Source organism: Scyliorhinus torazame, chromosome 4 (assembly GCF_047496885.1).
Source record: "Scyliorhinus torazame isolate Kashiwa2021f chromosome 4, sScyTor2.1, whole genome shotgun sequence".
Classification (NCBI taxonomy): Eukaryota; Metazoa; Chordata; class Chondrichthyes; order Carcharhiniformes; family Scyliorhinidae; genus Scyliorhinus; species Scyliorhinus torazame.
Window position 1 is genome coordinate 185,848,035 of NC_092710.1, and position 14,835 is coordinate 185,862,869.

The 14,835-nt window shown below is 42.7% G+C and overlaps 1 protein-coding gene across 3 annotated transcripts in view; it reads right to left on the bottom strand.

Moving 5' to 3' along the window:
• Window positions 1-1,118: 1,118 nt before the first annotated feature.
• The window catches only part of hadhab (hydroxyacyl-CoA dehydrogenase trifunctional multienzyme complex subunit alpha b), a 91,603-nt gene continuing 77,886 nt past the window's right edge, over window positions 1,119-14,835 (bottom strand). For all 3 annotated transcript variants that reach the window (XM_072498989.1, XM_072498990.1, XM_072498991.1), the window contains exons 16-20: window positions 9,325-9,393; window positions 7,837-8,032; window positions 6,724-6,838; window positions 5,941-6,086; window positions 1,119-1,428 (exon numbers count right to left, since the gene is read on the bottom strand). In XM_072498989.1, coding sequence (XP_072355090.1) covers window positions 1,283-1,428; window positions 5,941-6,086; window positions 6,724-6,838; window positions 7,837-8,032; window positions 9,325-9,393 — 672 coding nt within the window. In that variant the 3' untranslated portion in view covers window positions 1,119-1,282. The remainder of the gene's footprint in view (window positions 1,429-5,940; window positions 6,087-6,723; window positions 6,839-7,836; window positions 8,033-9,324; window positions 9,394-14,835) is intronic.

Sequence of the window (14,835 nt, forward strand, 5' to 3'; positions counted from 1 at the left end):
AAGTTTGGCACTTGGGCAAGAGAATTTGATGTGGACTGTTGTAGAATGTTAGTTGTATTGCTCACCTAATTTATAAAATCATTAAAACAAAAATTATGACCAGTAAAATTGTAATGATTAATTTCATAGTAATTCTCTATGCTACTTGTGTATTTTACTACATGTACTTTAGTTTTTCAGGAATTTTACCAAGGCTACATTCTGAAGTAAATAATTCCCCACAAGATTTAAATGCAATGTGACTACCTGGTCTAGAGGGTATATCTAACCTGTTTTAAAAAAAATCCACTGTTACAATCAGCCAAGTTTTACCGTCTAAGTTTCAGTGAGGCAAATGTTGTTTATGTCAGCATCCTAAACTACAGACCATCCTACAAATCTTCAGGCTGACTATTCAAACATGGCAGCATTACATGATATGTACAGTTTCCAGCAAGGGTCAGTGTATTTCAAATAGGAGTCGGAACATTGGTTGATGCTAATTTCCCAATGGTTTAATGTGGGAAGTTTCCCATTAGCCCAATCAACAAAAAACAGCTTTACAGCTGGTATTCATTTTATAAGCCAATTAGCTAGCGTTATATTTGCCAACTAGTGCTTGGAATGTCTTTAGCTGATCAGTGGAGTTAAAAATGTGAGCATATGTATTACCTCAAGATGGACAATGGCTTTGAAAATGCAAGAATGATTTCTTTCTGGTCAAATCATGCTCAGATTTTAAATTCAATGGCATTTTACTCATTTGCCAAATTTCAATGCTTATTGGCTGGTAAACAAATTTTCCTCTTGAAAGAGATTTGTGTGTCAGATTTCCAACCCAATGTTATTAAAAACATGATAAGCACCACAATATTAAATAAGTGACAGAGCATTATAATCAATTAAAAAAAAATATTTATAACATTGCATTGGAATGGCCTTAAGGAGTAGTCAAATTTGATATGAACTTACCAGGTTTCATTCAAAAAAAATGTTGGAAACAAATCTTCAAATATATTAAGAGCAAAATTGAACATCATTGAAATAGTACATTATGCAGAAGTGCAACAGATTAAGTTGCTATTGAAGGCACTAATCAAAGCTGATTGGCTAAAATATCAAATACTAAAACAAGTATATTCATACTGTATATCATTTAATGTTAGAGAAATCAACAGTTCAGATAAAACTACCTCATGTATACAAGAAACTTGATTGCAACCGTTAAAAAATGGTCACACTCAGCAATTATGTACATTTTTATTGGCGGAATTTTGTTATGTCGATAGGCACAAGCTTCATCTTAGTGACGGAATTTCTTGCTCGTGTCCTTAGCGTAGTCCAGCAACATCTGGCAAGGTGTGAACTCACTGCCGTAAACACTTTCATATTTTTTCATCTTATCAACCAGTTTGTTGGCTCCATAGGCATCCAAAAATTTGAATGGTCCTAAAGTGAATAAAACCGCATTAAAAATCAATTTCAATCTGAATGATTTACTGTGTATAATATTTGGCCATTACAGTGCTATTAGTTTCTCTTATCAACGAGATTACACTTATTTCACACAAGTGGGTGTATAGATCTGTGCAGGATTCATTCAAACGCATCCTGGGGATGCTGGGGTGTAGTGGTATTGCCACTGGACTAGTAATCCAGAGCCTGAGGGTAATGCTTTACAGACCTGGGTTTGAATCCCACCACAGCAGATAGCGAAACTTGAATTCAGTAAAAATCTGGAATAAAAGTCTATAATGACATGATCATTCTTAATTACTGTAAAACCCTATCTGGTTCATTAACGTCCTTTACGGGAGGAAATATGCCATCCTCAGCTGGTCTGGTCTATATCTGACTCCAGATCCATAGCAATGGGGTTGGCTCAAATGCCCTCTGAAATGGCCCAACAACTAACTTTAGGAAATTAGGGGCAGGCAATAAATGCTGGCTCAGTCAGCAGTACCCACATCCCATGCATTTGAAACAAATCAAAAGTCCGAGCAGCTACCATAAATCAGACTGTAAAATTTCTTATCCAGCCATATATAAAACTGTATGACCAGTTAAAATAGTCACAGCAGTACTTGCATTTTGTAAAAAATTATTTGGGAGGAAGGGGGTATATTTATTATAGAATAGAATTATAGAGGAATCATAGAATTCCTTCAGTGCTGAAGACCATTCAGCCCACCGGGTCTGCACCCCTACCCAGGCCCACTCCCCCACCCTATCCCAATAACCCCACCTAACCTAAACATCTTTGGACAATTTTATCATGGCTAATCCACCTAACCTGCATATCTTTCGACTGTGGGAGAAAAGCGGAGCACCCAGAGGAAACCCACACAGACACGAGAAGAAAGTGCAACTCCACACAGTCACCCGAGGTCGGAATTGAACCCGGGTCCCTGGCGCTGTGAGGCAGCAGTGCTAACCACTGTGCCACCCACTAGTTTAATATTTATTAAATCAAATTGTGGCTAATTGTGTAGAGGGAGCTCTAGCGCGCCTGCCTCTGGACCAGAAATTTTGGGTTCAAGTCCCACTGCAGGACTTGATGGCCAATTATGCAGGGTTCATAATGTGGCTAAACAGTTTAGATATCAATTTATAAATCCTTCGAACACACATCAATGGCAGATGTTAAGAGATTCCTGGTAGCCCATGCGATGGAAAGAAAATTGAGCCTCTACCACCAGTATTCATAGCTCTGGACTAAACGTGCATATAAAGGTATATGTCGCCACAGCAATTGAGAATCCTTGGTGAAGCAGTTGGCTGTCGGTGTGGATAGTATGGGTGCTAATGGCATGGAGTTTAATTCTCCATTTTGCCCAAAATAGATTTGGGATCTGCATCCTTGTCCTGCTCATGGTGGAGGTCACGGTGCTGTGGGTCGGACCTGCCTTTGGACAGAGAATTGAAGTAGAAGAAAAATTGAGTAGACTTTCCCCTCCTCCTAAAGCAAATCAAAAGCACGCTTTGCCTCCTCTTCCAGAGGAGTGGAAACAAAGTTCTACAGGTGCCGGGTTTAGTTCGTACCTCACTCAAGTGACTCGGATTTACCCCGTTTCAGGCATGATCAGCAACATTCAACCACAAGCCCACTGCTGCCACACCCAATCTGCCCCTCAATGTCAACAAAACTAAGGAGACTGTCATCGACTTCAGGAAGCATAGAGGAGAACATGCCCTGGTCTACATCAATGGGAATGAAGTAGAAAGGGTCGAGAGCTTCAAGTTTTTAGGTGTCCAGATTACCAACAACCTGTCCTGGTCCTGTGGCGGTATCCACCTATATTAAAGGCTGATCAGAACTGATTTTATATTAAATCACATATTCACTTTATATTAAAAGCTGATCAGAGTTGATGCTATATTAAATCATGTATTTAACCCTATATTAAAAACTGATGGCTCATGAGTCCATTATCAATGTAAACCATTACTTATCGCAATAATGGTTTTCAATATGTATTATCTTTGTAAGAGTCCAGATGCAGTGAACTCATTAAGTCTTGTGGCCTTGCCATTAAGGGGGGGCTACTGCTTGGCAAGAGACCTTGCCAAGAAGGGAGGCTGGTGTTTTTCAAGAGATATCAACCTTGTATCTTTAGAAACAGGTGCCCTGATAGGCCTCCCTGAAATTAAGGCCTTGTGAACCAAGAGAGAAAGATTGTTCTTTGTCTCGAAATAACTGTGGGGAGTTAACTTGTTTTCCAGAAAAAGGGGCCAAGCTAAAACTCCCCTCGAACTCCTTAGCTCTCCAGGAGTGTAAAAACAATGTAAATATTCAAGCAAACGCTGCGAAAGTCAGAGTTTCGCTTGGAGAGCTGTTTAGGATATTACTGGGTGTTAAAACTGCAATCTCGACTCACTGAGCTCAGCTCTTGATTGAGTATCGAGCTCCGAGAACTACTAGTCAATGTGAGTATGAGATGTTATTAGTTTAAGCAAATATATCGTTCAAGAAGTTCAGAGGCTAACTCATCACGTATCCTGCATCTGTCAAACTGTATCATTTATCAAAACACTTGTATTACCCTTTTTTCTTTAAATAAATTGCGTATATATTTTACCATGCAGACCCGTGTCTATTTTAATAAATAAGAGTGACATTTAACTCAGACTCATCATATTCTCACCCTTTGAGGCTATCTGGAGGGTTACTTGCCCATGCCCAGCTCTCAAGAATTAGAAATATTTAGTCACGTTAAGGATAAGATAGTCATCTAAGTCACAGTCTACCCTGTACACTGAAGGTATTGAAAGCAAGGCACATTGTTTATACTATAATTAGATCTCCCATATAGCGAGTCTTACATTAGATATAAACAAGACCTTGTCTAGTAGCTTACAACCTCGACTAATCGGGGAGATCTTAGATAAATACTCCTCAACCGTCACAGTCCCCCCCATGCCGACACTATAGTTACGAAAGCCCACCAACGACTACTTTCTCAGAAGACTAAGGAAATTTGGCATGTCAGCTACGACTCTCACCAACTTTTACAGATGCACCATAGAAAACATTCTTTCTGGTTGTACCACAGCTTGGTATGGATCCTGCTCTGCTCAAGACCGCAGGAAATTACAAAAGGTTGTGAATGTAGCCCAGTCCATCACGCAAACCAGCCTCTGATCCATTGACTCTGTCTATGATTCCCGCTGCCACGGAAAGGCAACCAGCATAATTAAGGATCCCATGCACCCCGGACATAATCTCTTCCACCTTCTTCCGTCAGGAAATTATACAAAAGTTTGAGGTCACATACCAACCGACTCAAGAACAGCTTCTTCCATGCTGCCATCAGACTTTTGAATGGACCTACCTCGTATTAAGTTGATTTTTCTCTATACCCTAGCTATGACTGGAACATTACATTCTGTAGTCTCTCCTTCCTTCCCCAAGTACGGTATGTGTTGTTGGCATAGCATGCAAGAAACAATACTTTTCACTGTATATTAATACATGTGAGAATAATAAAGTAAATCAAATCAAATCCCCCATTCCATACTTATATAAAGGTTGCCAGATTGCCATTGTGAATAGAAACCAATGATTTGTATTGCTTCACTGACCAATATCATTACAGGAATGCTTTCTTAAAAAAAGGTTAATGAGCAATCTTTTAACTGTGTGCCGGAAATTATGATTCGTGCTATCAGCATTTCCCATGCAAAATATGGATGGAAAATATGGGCCCACTACATTATTGGCAGATGAGGATACAAGCTGCTTGTGCATATTCAGTGAGTGGACTCTGCCCAATTAAGCTTCAATTTTCTGATTTTCTTGTTTACCCATTGTCTATTTTCCTTCTTGCCCCCAAATCGATTTAACTTGACATAATTCAATATTTACCATTAGACTATCTGCTGTGCTGGAATAATGTGCTAGACAAAGCTTTTCTCTTTGTTCAACTATTAGGTAAGATGACCATAGGTTGCTTTCCCCTCTGAGGGGGAAAGCTGACTGGTGGTGATTTAACCTGAGGTTGGGAAGGCATGAATTGAACTATTAGATTTTAAGTGGAAGACATTAACAAATGGGAACATTTTGCGTCTCGTATTTTGTTACTTCACGAAGAACTCCATTTCAAACCGTGTACGTCAATCAAGGAAAATAGTTGCTCCTAACATTAATATAATAAAATAGCTGGGATTTGGAGAAAAAAAAAAGCAAAAAAAAAGTTTAAAAAGACTCAATTTTGATATAAAATTTCAATTCCGTACAAATGGCATTCAGCCATTAACTTGGCTTCAGAAAAATAATTCCTGAGATAAAATTTGAATTTTTTTTTTTAACAAAGTCATGTAAGCTTACACTTTGCATTAGATGCTTCCCACGGGCCATATTTAGCAGACTTTTTAAAAATGATAGATTTTAACAATCTGGGAATACCCAAAAACCTGACATACAAAATACATAGGTCCTTTCAAATTTAACAACTGCTTTACCTCCAAGGCATGGTGGGAACCCTAAGCCAAAAACAGCACCAATATCTCCCTCAACTGGGTCACTTAATATTCCTTCTTGAAGGCACAAGACTGCCTCGTTCACAAATCTTGACACCAGTCGCAACTGAATATCTTCATCTGATGAACTAGAAGGAGAGAAAATGAGTCAGTAAATTCTCTGTAAAGTTAGAGGGGGAAAAAAATATTTCAAATAGTTGGCCTAAAATTTACATGTTGAAAATTATGGTTAACATTTTTCACAATACAGCAGACTCTATTTCTATGTTTCCACAATTCTCCATCCTCCATAAGTGTGCACATTCATGCACACACTGTGCCTGAACGTATAGAAACACTGAGCCAAATCGTCCAGTCTCCAGATCATTGGAGACCAGGGGGCGGGCACAGCTTAGAGGGTGCATTGACAATGACTGCACTTTAATAAATACTTGATTGGCTGCAAGTGTTTTGGGAAATCTTTGGTTATGAAAGTCACTATTTAAATGCATGCCACTTCTTTCTTTAAACCTTGGTCTCCTAATGTGTGGCAGAACAGGCCATTCTACTGATCCAATTGTAAATAACGACAACACTTCAAAAGTAATTAATTGGCTGCAAAGCTTTTTGAGAACTTCAAAATAAAAGTTAACAGTTATTTATTACTGGCTGTTTATTGGTCAGAGTTCTCATGAACAATGGAATTGAGTGAGTATAGATGAAATTTATCCACCAACGAGCATGATGTCTTTGAAGGATTTGCAAAACATTTTACATTTTACTTACACCTCAAGGTTAACGGGCAGTTTAAAGCGGTCTAGAATTTCCTTAGCTCCTGGATTCAAAGTTTTGCCTTTCACACCTGCCTGGTAAAGGTAGCAACCTTTTCCTGCCTTACGACCTGAAATTGAAAGAATTAAAATTGAATTTGATTACTTTATTCTGGTAAATATGCATCAGAGACCTGCAAACTCTCAATTGCTACAGTAACATTTAATTGTTTCAAAGACAAATCTCCTAAATCTTTTACTAGCGAACAATTTCCCTGAACCAACTTCGTCAACCCCTTCATAATCACCTCACATTCTACTCTACAAAAGGAGAGCATGTGCCCTGAGGAGCATGGGTCAGGGTGTAGTGCCCGGTCTTTGCAGCAGAACTGGGATTAGCAGCAGCAAGGTAGTCAGCAGGAATGTGATGAGTGGGAATGCCGCTGAGAAATCAGTGAAGGGTTGAATGAAACCTGGGGATAAGTGTCAAAGATTGTTTCTATTCTTGGAGTATTGGGGAAAAAAAGGGGTCAGAGACAATGGAATGTCACTGCAAGAACTGACGGGAAATGGGAGAAGGAAGATTTTTCATCAGAGGGCAAAGTCCATGAAATGCTTCACCACTAGTAACTATTAGTAACTATTGAGATAGAGACTAGAATATCATGTAAATCACAGAGAAAAGTACTCAACTAGAGACCCAATTTGCATAAAGATGGAGGATTGAGCTCATTAGACTTATTCAGCATCATCTTGCAATAAATTTTCTATGACAATCAAGCAGAGCATTAGGATAAACTGGACCCAGAAGACAATAAGTGCCTCGAATAAATCAGAGCACAATATTGAATCTGGCTAAAAAAAAAAGGAACCAGCTGATAAATTTGGGTTGAATTCAATTCTTCTGTGAAACATAACCAATCAACAGAACTGAATTGCATTTCTAGGACCTGATCATGTATTGCAACAAAGCTAGGTGATAACAGATACCATACAGCAAGCATGAGGAAATAATTAGAAAAGGGGCTACAAATATTTGGAAACAGCCTATTCATTATTACTGGTTTCAGTAAGAATTATCTCCATGTTGTGTCAATAGATTTGTTACAACATAACTAATTTTACTTACCTAAAAATCCCTTCGCAACCATCTCCTTTAATAGTTCAACATTTCCACCAGCCATTCGAGAGCCAAATGCTTTTCCTAAATCCTCTGCAACATGTGCGGCAACGTCAATGCCAACTTCATCAATCAGCGTGGCAGTGCCCACAGGAAACCCGTAGCCAGTTGTAACTGAATCTAGTTTTTTTGGATCAGCATGTTCCTGAAAATGCAAGTCATTAGTACCTTAGATGCAAGTTGCCATAAACAAAAGCGATTTCCCTCACAAACTTAATTGTAAAAATGAGAATTCCTCAAAAGATTTGGAGGAAATGTCAGTTTAATTCCTACAATATATACTTTAGGGAGCATTAAGCCTTTCTATTTTAGTTCAAAATATATAGGCAATGGTAAAATTAACACTGCAAATATTGCTAAAAGAGCCCTTCAGGAAAATTGTCAAAAATGAATACCCATGTAGAACCTAGATTTTGTTCCCCCATAAAATGTCATTGCTTTAATATTAAAGTAGCATGCACTGGACATCTATGACACTTGCCATAATTACTTAAAATTAAGCTGGGAGATTTGGAGCATTACCAATAACACGGGCATCCAAAACCAGTTATTCACTTGCAAATACAAGTCCCAATTTAAAAGACATAAACAAACCGAAGTATGGCAAGAAATTCAATGAATAGAACTTCAAATTTCAATAGTGTTATACACTACTAGTCTTAAAAAAATGTGAATTTAGTAAGTACAAAATACATTTGCTTTAAGGCTAAGCCTTAAAGATGTGTATTTAAATCCCAGACTGTTTTTGCAGCAGGATGTCAGTTTAGGTTTTGCACATATTTTGCATAATTCAACTCAATGAGAGCAAATGGTCCTCCTCAAATTCCCATCCCTACTTTTCTGACTAACATTGTATAATTCACATGCTTCCAAAGTGCCAGCTGTTTTGATGCTCACTATACACATGCCGACATCTATAAATTTAAGATTAGGACACAGGCCAGAGAAGCCTGGACATCAGACATATTCAGATAACAGGGATTACTGAAGAATGAAAAGAAGCATGTTTGAGAACAAACTCTACAATGTTGGATGGGTTTTCTAAACATACACAGTCAGAAGTGAAGACAACAGAATTTCTGGAAGAAATAAATTACGGATGCCAAGGTGGGACTTACTGGTGGCCAATATGGATAAAAGCTCATTGATGAAATTTTTAATGTTAGGCATTATTTAAATTCTGATCAGATATAAAATGTCCTTGTGCCACAATTCCTACTTTGGAAAATTATAGCCATTAGAACTCTATCATAATTAATTCATACTGTTTGACAACTGAATTTTCTTAGTATTTGTTTTTTTAAAAAAAAATCTCAATATGTATGCATATTTATAAAAAGCTGAACTTACATACTAGAGTATTTTTCAATATAAATGTTAAGAAAAGATTTATGGAGTGCAGCATTCTTAATTCAACCTAAAACAATCAAAACAAACCTGCAGGATTCTTAGTGCTTCCGCCAATGTAGGTGCAAGGCATCTTGTGGTATAAAAACCAGGCCCATCCTAAAGAAAATAAAGCCACCTTTTTAACCAATGTCTTATAATCAAAAGGCTCTTGCCAGACACAAAACACATACTTGAAAACAATTTTCAACAGGCATCTAACTGGAATCTATTCTTCAGAAGAATCTTTAAACTCAGGTCTATCTGTCTGACCTGACAGACATTAAGATCTAACTGTGCACAATGCTAAGAGGAACAAAGAAATTCTCTTGTCTCAGCTAACGATTCCCTCAAACACCATTACCGGGGAACTTCCGGTGGCGGCTACGAAGGAGTAAGTCGCACATTTGGTGGTTCCCGCTCGGGTCGGACATTTGGACCTTTCCCCCCATTTTTCTACCAGACACGAATTGTAAAACTGGCGACAGAGGCAATTGTGTCCTGAATTCCCACATTGGTGTATGGAGAGAAGGACTAGAAGTGTTCGTAAAGGCAGAAACAGAAAGACAGAGGAGGCTTGGGCTGAAGCTGCAGCGGGAGACAGCATGGCGGAGGACCGGAACTCTGGTTTGTCGACCCAGCGGCCAACGGAGCAGCTGATACAAGTTATTCAGGAAGGCTTTGCTAAGCAGAAACAGGACTGCTTGGACCCGATAAAAGAGTCGATTGAGCGGCTGGAGCTTAGATTGGACGGCCAAGATCGGGCGATCCAGAAGATGGAGAGGGTGCTGGCTGAGCAGGAGGAACATCAAACTGTGGTGGAGTTGGAGGTGGGGATGCTGAGAGACCAGCAGAAGAAGCTCCTGGAGAAGGTGGAGGAACTAGAGAATAGGCCCCGCCGGCAGAACTTGAGAATCGTTGGGCTCCCGGAGGGGTCCGAAGGAGCGGACGCTGGGGCATACATCGCAGACATGTTTGAGAAGCTGCTGGGGGATTGGGCATTCTCCCGGCCCTTGGAGGTGGACAGGGCTCACAGAGCACTCGCGAGGAAGCCGCAAATGGGAGGAACCCCCCCCCCGAGAGCAATGGTGGTGAAATTCCACAGGTACTTGGATAAGGAGTGTATTCTACAATGGGCCAAGCAGACACGGAGCTGTAAGTGGGACAACAGTATCCTGCGGGTTTACCAAGACCTGAGTGCGGAGGTGGCCAGGAGAAGAGCAGGCTTCAACCAGATTAGGTCGATCCTTTTTAAGAAAAAGGTGAAGTTCGGACTGTTGTATCCGGCCCGTCTCTGGGTCACGTATGGGGAACAGCACTTTTATTTCGAGTCGCAGGAGGATGCGCTGGACTTCGCGAAAAGGAAAGGACTGGTGATGGACTGAGAACTTTTGAACTTGGCTGCAACGTTCAAGTTTTTTTTTGTTTTTCTGTTCTTTTAAAGAAAAATTTCTCGATTTTTGTTTTGTGGAAGCTGTTTGCAATGCCTTTTGCATTGATTTGGGACCAGCGGCAGAGCTGAGTGAGCTAAGGTTTTCATTTGCACTGTTGGGGGATGGAGGTGTGCTTGTTTAGATCTTGGTGTTTTTCTATCGGGCAATTGTGCAGGGATTGTTTGATGTTGGAGTATGTTTGAATGAGCGGGGGGGACGACGACGACACAATAGGTGGGAGACTATCCGGCGCCAGGGATGGGGGCCACCAAGCTAGCTGGGCGGGCTAGCTCACGGAAGCACAGTGGGGGCTGTGCATATGTTCGGTTTATTAAAGGAGTTGGTTTACAGAGGTTGTTTCTGTGGGGGGGGGGGGGGGAAAGAGGGGGTAAATGTTCTGCTGACAAGGGAGGGAAAGAGGGACTTGGGCTAAGGGACAGAGACGAGGTTGGGGGCGGAGGCTGCCTGGGGGCGGGCCGGTGGAGGCGTGGAGCATGGGCTGGAGGCGGGCCCAAAAAAGGGGATGGCTGATCGGCGAAAGGGGGGGGGGGGGGGCAATGAGCCCCCCAACTCGGCTGATCACCTGGAATGTTCGAGGGTTAAATGGGCCAGTCAATGTGTTCGCGCATCTTAGGGGACTGAAGGCGGACGTGGTAATGTTGCAGGAGACGCACCTCAGAATAGCTGGCCAGATTAGATTGAGGAAAGGCTGGGTCAGTCAGGTCTTTCACTTGGGACTAGACTCAAAGACTAGAGAGGTCGCGATCCTGATCAATAAGCAGGTGGTGTTTGAGGCGGGTAGAATAGTCTCGGATGTGGGAGGTCAGTACATTATGATCAGTGGGGAACTGGAGGGGGTGCAGATGGTATTAGTAAATGTGTATGCGCCAAATTGGGATGATGTGGAGTTTATAAAGAGGATGCTGGGGAAGATACCGGACCTGGACTCGTAAAGGTTGGTCATGGGAGGGGACTTCAACAGTTATTGACCCTGGCTTGGACCGGTCAAACTCTAAAACGGGCAGGGAGCCAGCAATGGCAAAGGAACTAAAAGGGTTCATGGAGCAGATGGGGGATGTGGATCCATGGAGATCTGGGCAGCCGAGGGTGAAGGACTTCTCCTTCTACTCACACGTGCATAAAGTGTACTATCGGATTGATTTCTTTATTTTGAGCAGGGCCTTACTGGCAGGGGTGGTGGACACGGGGTACTCGGCGATCACAATCTCAGACCATGCTCCGCACTGAGTTGACCTGCAGGTTAGTAAAGACGGTAACCAGCGCCCGCACTAGAGGTTAGATGTGGGACTTTTGGCTGACGAAGGGGTGTGCGAGCGGCTGAGGAAATGTATTCAGAACTACCTGCAGGTCAACGACACGGGGGAAATTTCAGCAGCGGTGGTCTGGGAAACACTGAATGCGGTGGTCAGGGGGGAGTCGATCTCGATACGGGCCCATAGGGAGAAGGTGGACAGGGCAGAGACGGACCGACTGGTAAAGGAGATACTACAGATCGATAGGAGGTATGTGGAGACCCCAGAGGCAGGGCTTTTAAGGGTACTGCGGAGGCTACAGGTGGAGTTCGGCTTGTTAACCACAGGGAGGGCGGTGGAGCAGCTGAGAATGGCGAGGAGGGCGATCTAGGAGTATGGAGAGAAGGCCAGCAGAATGTTTGCACAGCAGCTTGGAAAGAGGGAGGCAGCCAGGGAGATAGGGAAAGTAAATGACGGAGATGGGAACCTGGTTGGAGATTCAGCAGGGGTGAATAAGGCATTTACGGATTTCTACAGTAGGCTGTATAGGTCGGAACCCCCTACAGGGCCGGAGGGGATGAGGCACGTCTTGCAGGGGCTAAATTTCCCAAATGTGGACGGGGAGCTGGTAGAAGGGCTGGGGGCCCCGATCGGGTTGGAAGAGATAGTGGAGGGTCTGAAGGCCATGCAGTCGGGTAAAGCCCTGGGGCCGGACGGGTACCCAGTCGAGTTTTATAAAAGGTTCTCTGGGATATTGGGGCCGGTGTTGATGAGGATGTTCAATGAGGCAAGGGAAAGAGGGGTGCTGCCCCCGACGATGTCACAGGCCACGATTTTGCTGATTCTGAAGCGGGACAAGAACCCGGAGCTGTGTGGGTCCTACAGGCCGATATGCCTGTTGAATGTGGATGCCAAATTGTTGGCCAAAATGTTGTCCTCCAGGATGGAGGATTGTGTTCCGGACATTATAGGGGAAGACCAGACGGGGTTTGTTAAGTGTAGGCAGTTAGTGGCCAATGTAAGAAGGTTGTTAAACGTGACCATGATGCCCCTGGAAGGTAGGGAGGTGGAGGTAGCGATCGCAATGGATGCAGAAAAAGCTTTTGATCAGGTAGAATGGGATTATCTGTGGGAGGTGCTGGAACAGTTCGGATTTGAGGGGGGCTTTATTGACTGGGTCAGGTTGCTGTATTGGGCTCCTGTGGCAAGCGTACGGACGAATAGGACAACATCGGACTATTTTAGACTGCACCGGGGGACGAGACAGAGATGCTCCCTGTAGCCAGTTAAAACGGCTAACTCCCAATTTAAATTGGCTAACTCCCGATTTAAAACGGCGAACGGCAAAGGCTGATGGGAAAGTCAGCCAACAGGACACAAACGAGCAGCTGCAGGTTGAGTGTGTATTTACCTCTGGAAAGGCCAGACAAGATCGATACCAGCAACCATCAGCATAACAAAACCCCAGCCATCTGCATATTAATGAGCAATCCGCGGGAACAATGAGCAACATTTAGACACAAAGCCAAACCAGACTCTTTGGCGCCAGCAGAAGCCTACACAATGGGAGGTGAACGACCACCTCAGGACCGCCCATCGATCAGGGAACCGCTCCAGCATTGGAGAAAATCGAACCAAGTGATTGGGACAAAGTCCAATCACTTAGAACCAGGTACAGGGTCCGCCCCGAAAGGCGGGAAGCCCCTGGGGACTATAAGAATTAAGCCCAAGTTCTTCTTGACCGGGTCACTCAGCAACACGAACCAACCCTTGGCAGTGACCGGTTCAACCGCCGCCAATATCCAGTAAGTCTTACTTCAACACTTGCTACGAGATAGGTGCTCCTAGCTACCAAGCTGTACCAACTTCGAATCCCGCAGGCTCAGAACCCGAACGAAAGGCAATTTGTTTCCCTGACCTGGTGGGCCAGTTCCAAGTTAAGTATTGGCCTGTTAGCCGTAGAAGTAGCTTAAACGGAGAATTTGTACATGAGTAGTGATTACTGTGTATAATAAATGTGTTTTGATTTAAATTGTATTGGTGTATTGGTGTATTGGATTATTGATCATTACTCGGACTTGAACCACGTGGCGGTATCAGAAAGATACCTGGCGACTCAAGAGCAAAGGTGATAAAACAGAGCAATTAAACTAAGGCAAAAGTTAGCAACATTATTTGGCGACATCCTGACGGGACCCGATCTAGAAGTGGAAAACCACTCTGGGAGAACCCAGAATTTGAATTAGAGATCCAATTGGAAACAGAAAACCACAAGTGTTCAAGCAGTTCTGATCAATAGTCATAATTTGGAAGTGTGTGTATGCATGCGTAACTAACAGGGCGATAAGGCAAAACTGATAGATTTTTTGTTGCGTCAAAACTGTCGGAAGTTTGTATATCGGAAAGTAGCGAAAGCCATACCCGTATTTACAGCACCGCCTTAGCTCCCCTCTTCCAAATTTAAAAGAAGCATTCGGATAGGAAAGATGGCAATGCAACACCTAATGAACCCCGAGGAATTTGCGGTCGCAGCGACCAGCAGCAGTAGAGTGGGACAATGTCCCATTTGGGAGGAAGAGATCAGGAAATATCTCAAAGGGGAAGGATGGCCCCTTTGGAATGAATTCTGTGATAACGAGGAATCAGGTCCCGGAAGTATAGGACATACTTGGTGGGAGAAGCTCGCAAGCCGATGGCAATCGTGTCCTGCTTGGCACAATTCCGAGGCACAGAGGAGGTCGTTAGGACGCTCCGGAAAGAAGTAGAGGGCATACATCTGATGAGTAAGGTCGATGTAAGCGAGGTAGAAAAGGAGAATTTAGACTTGAGAAGGAAATTGGCAGCAAAAGATGGAGAGGTGGATGATGCCAAAAGGG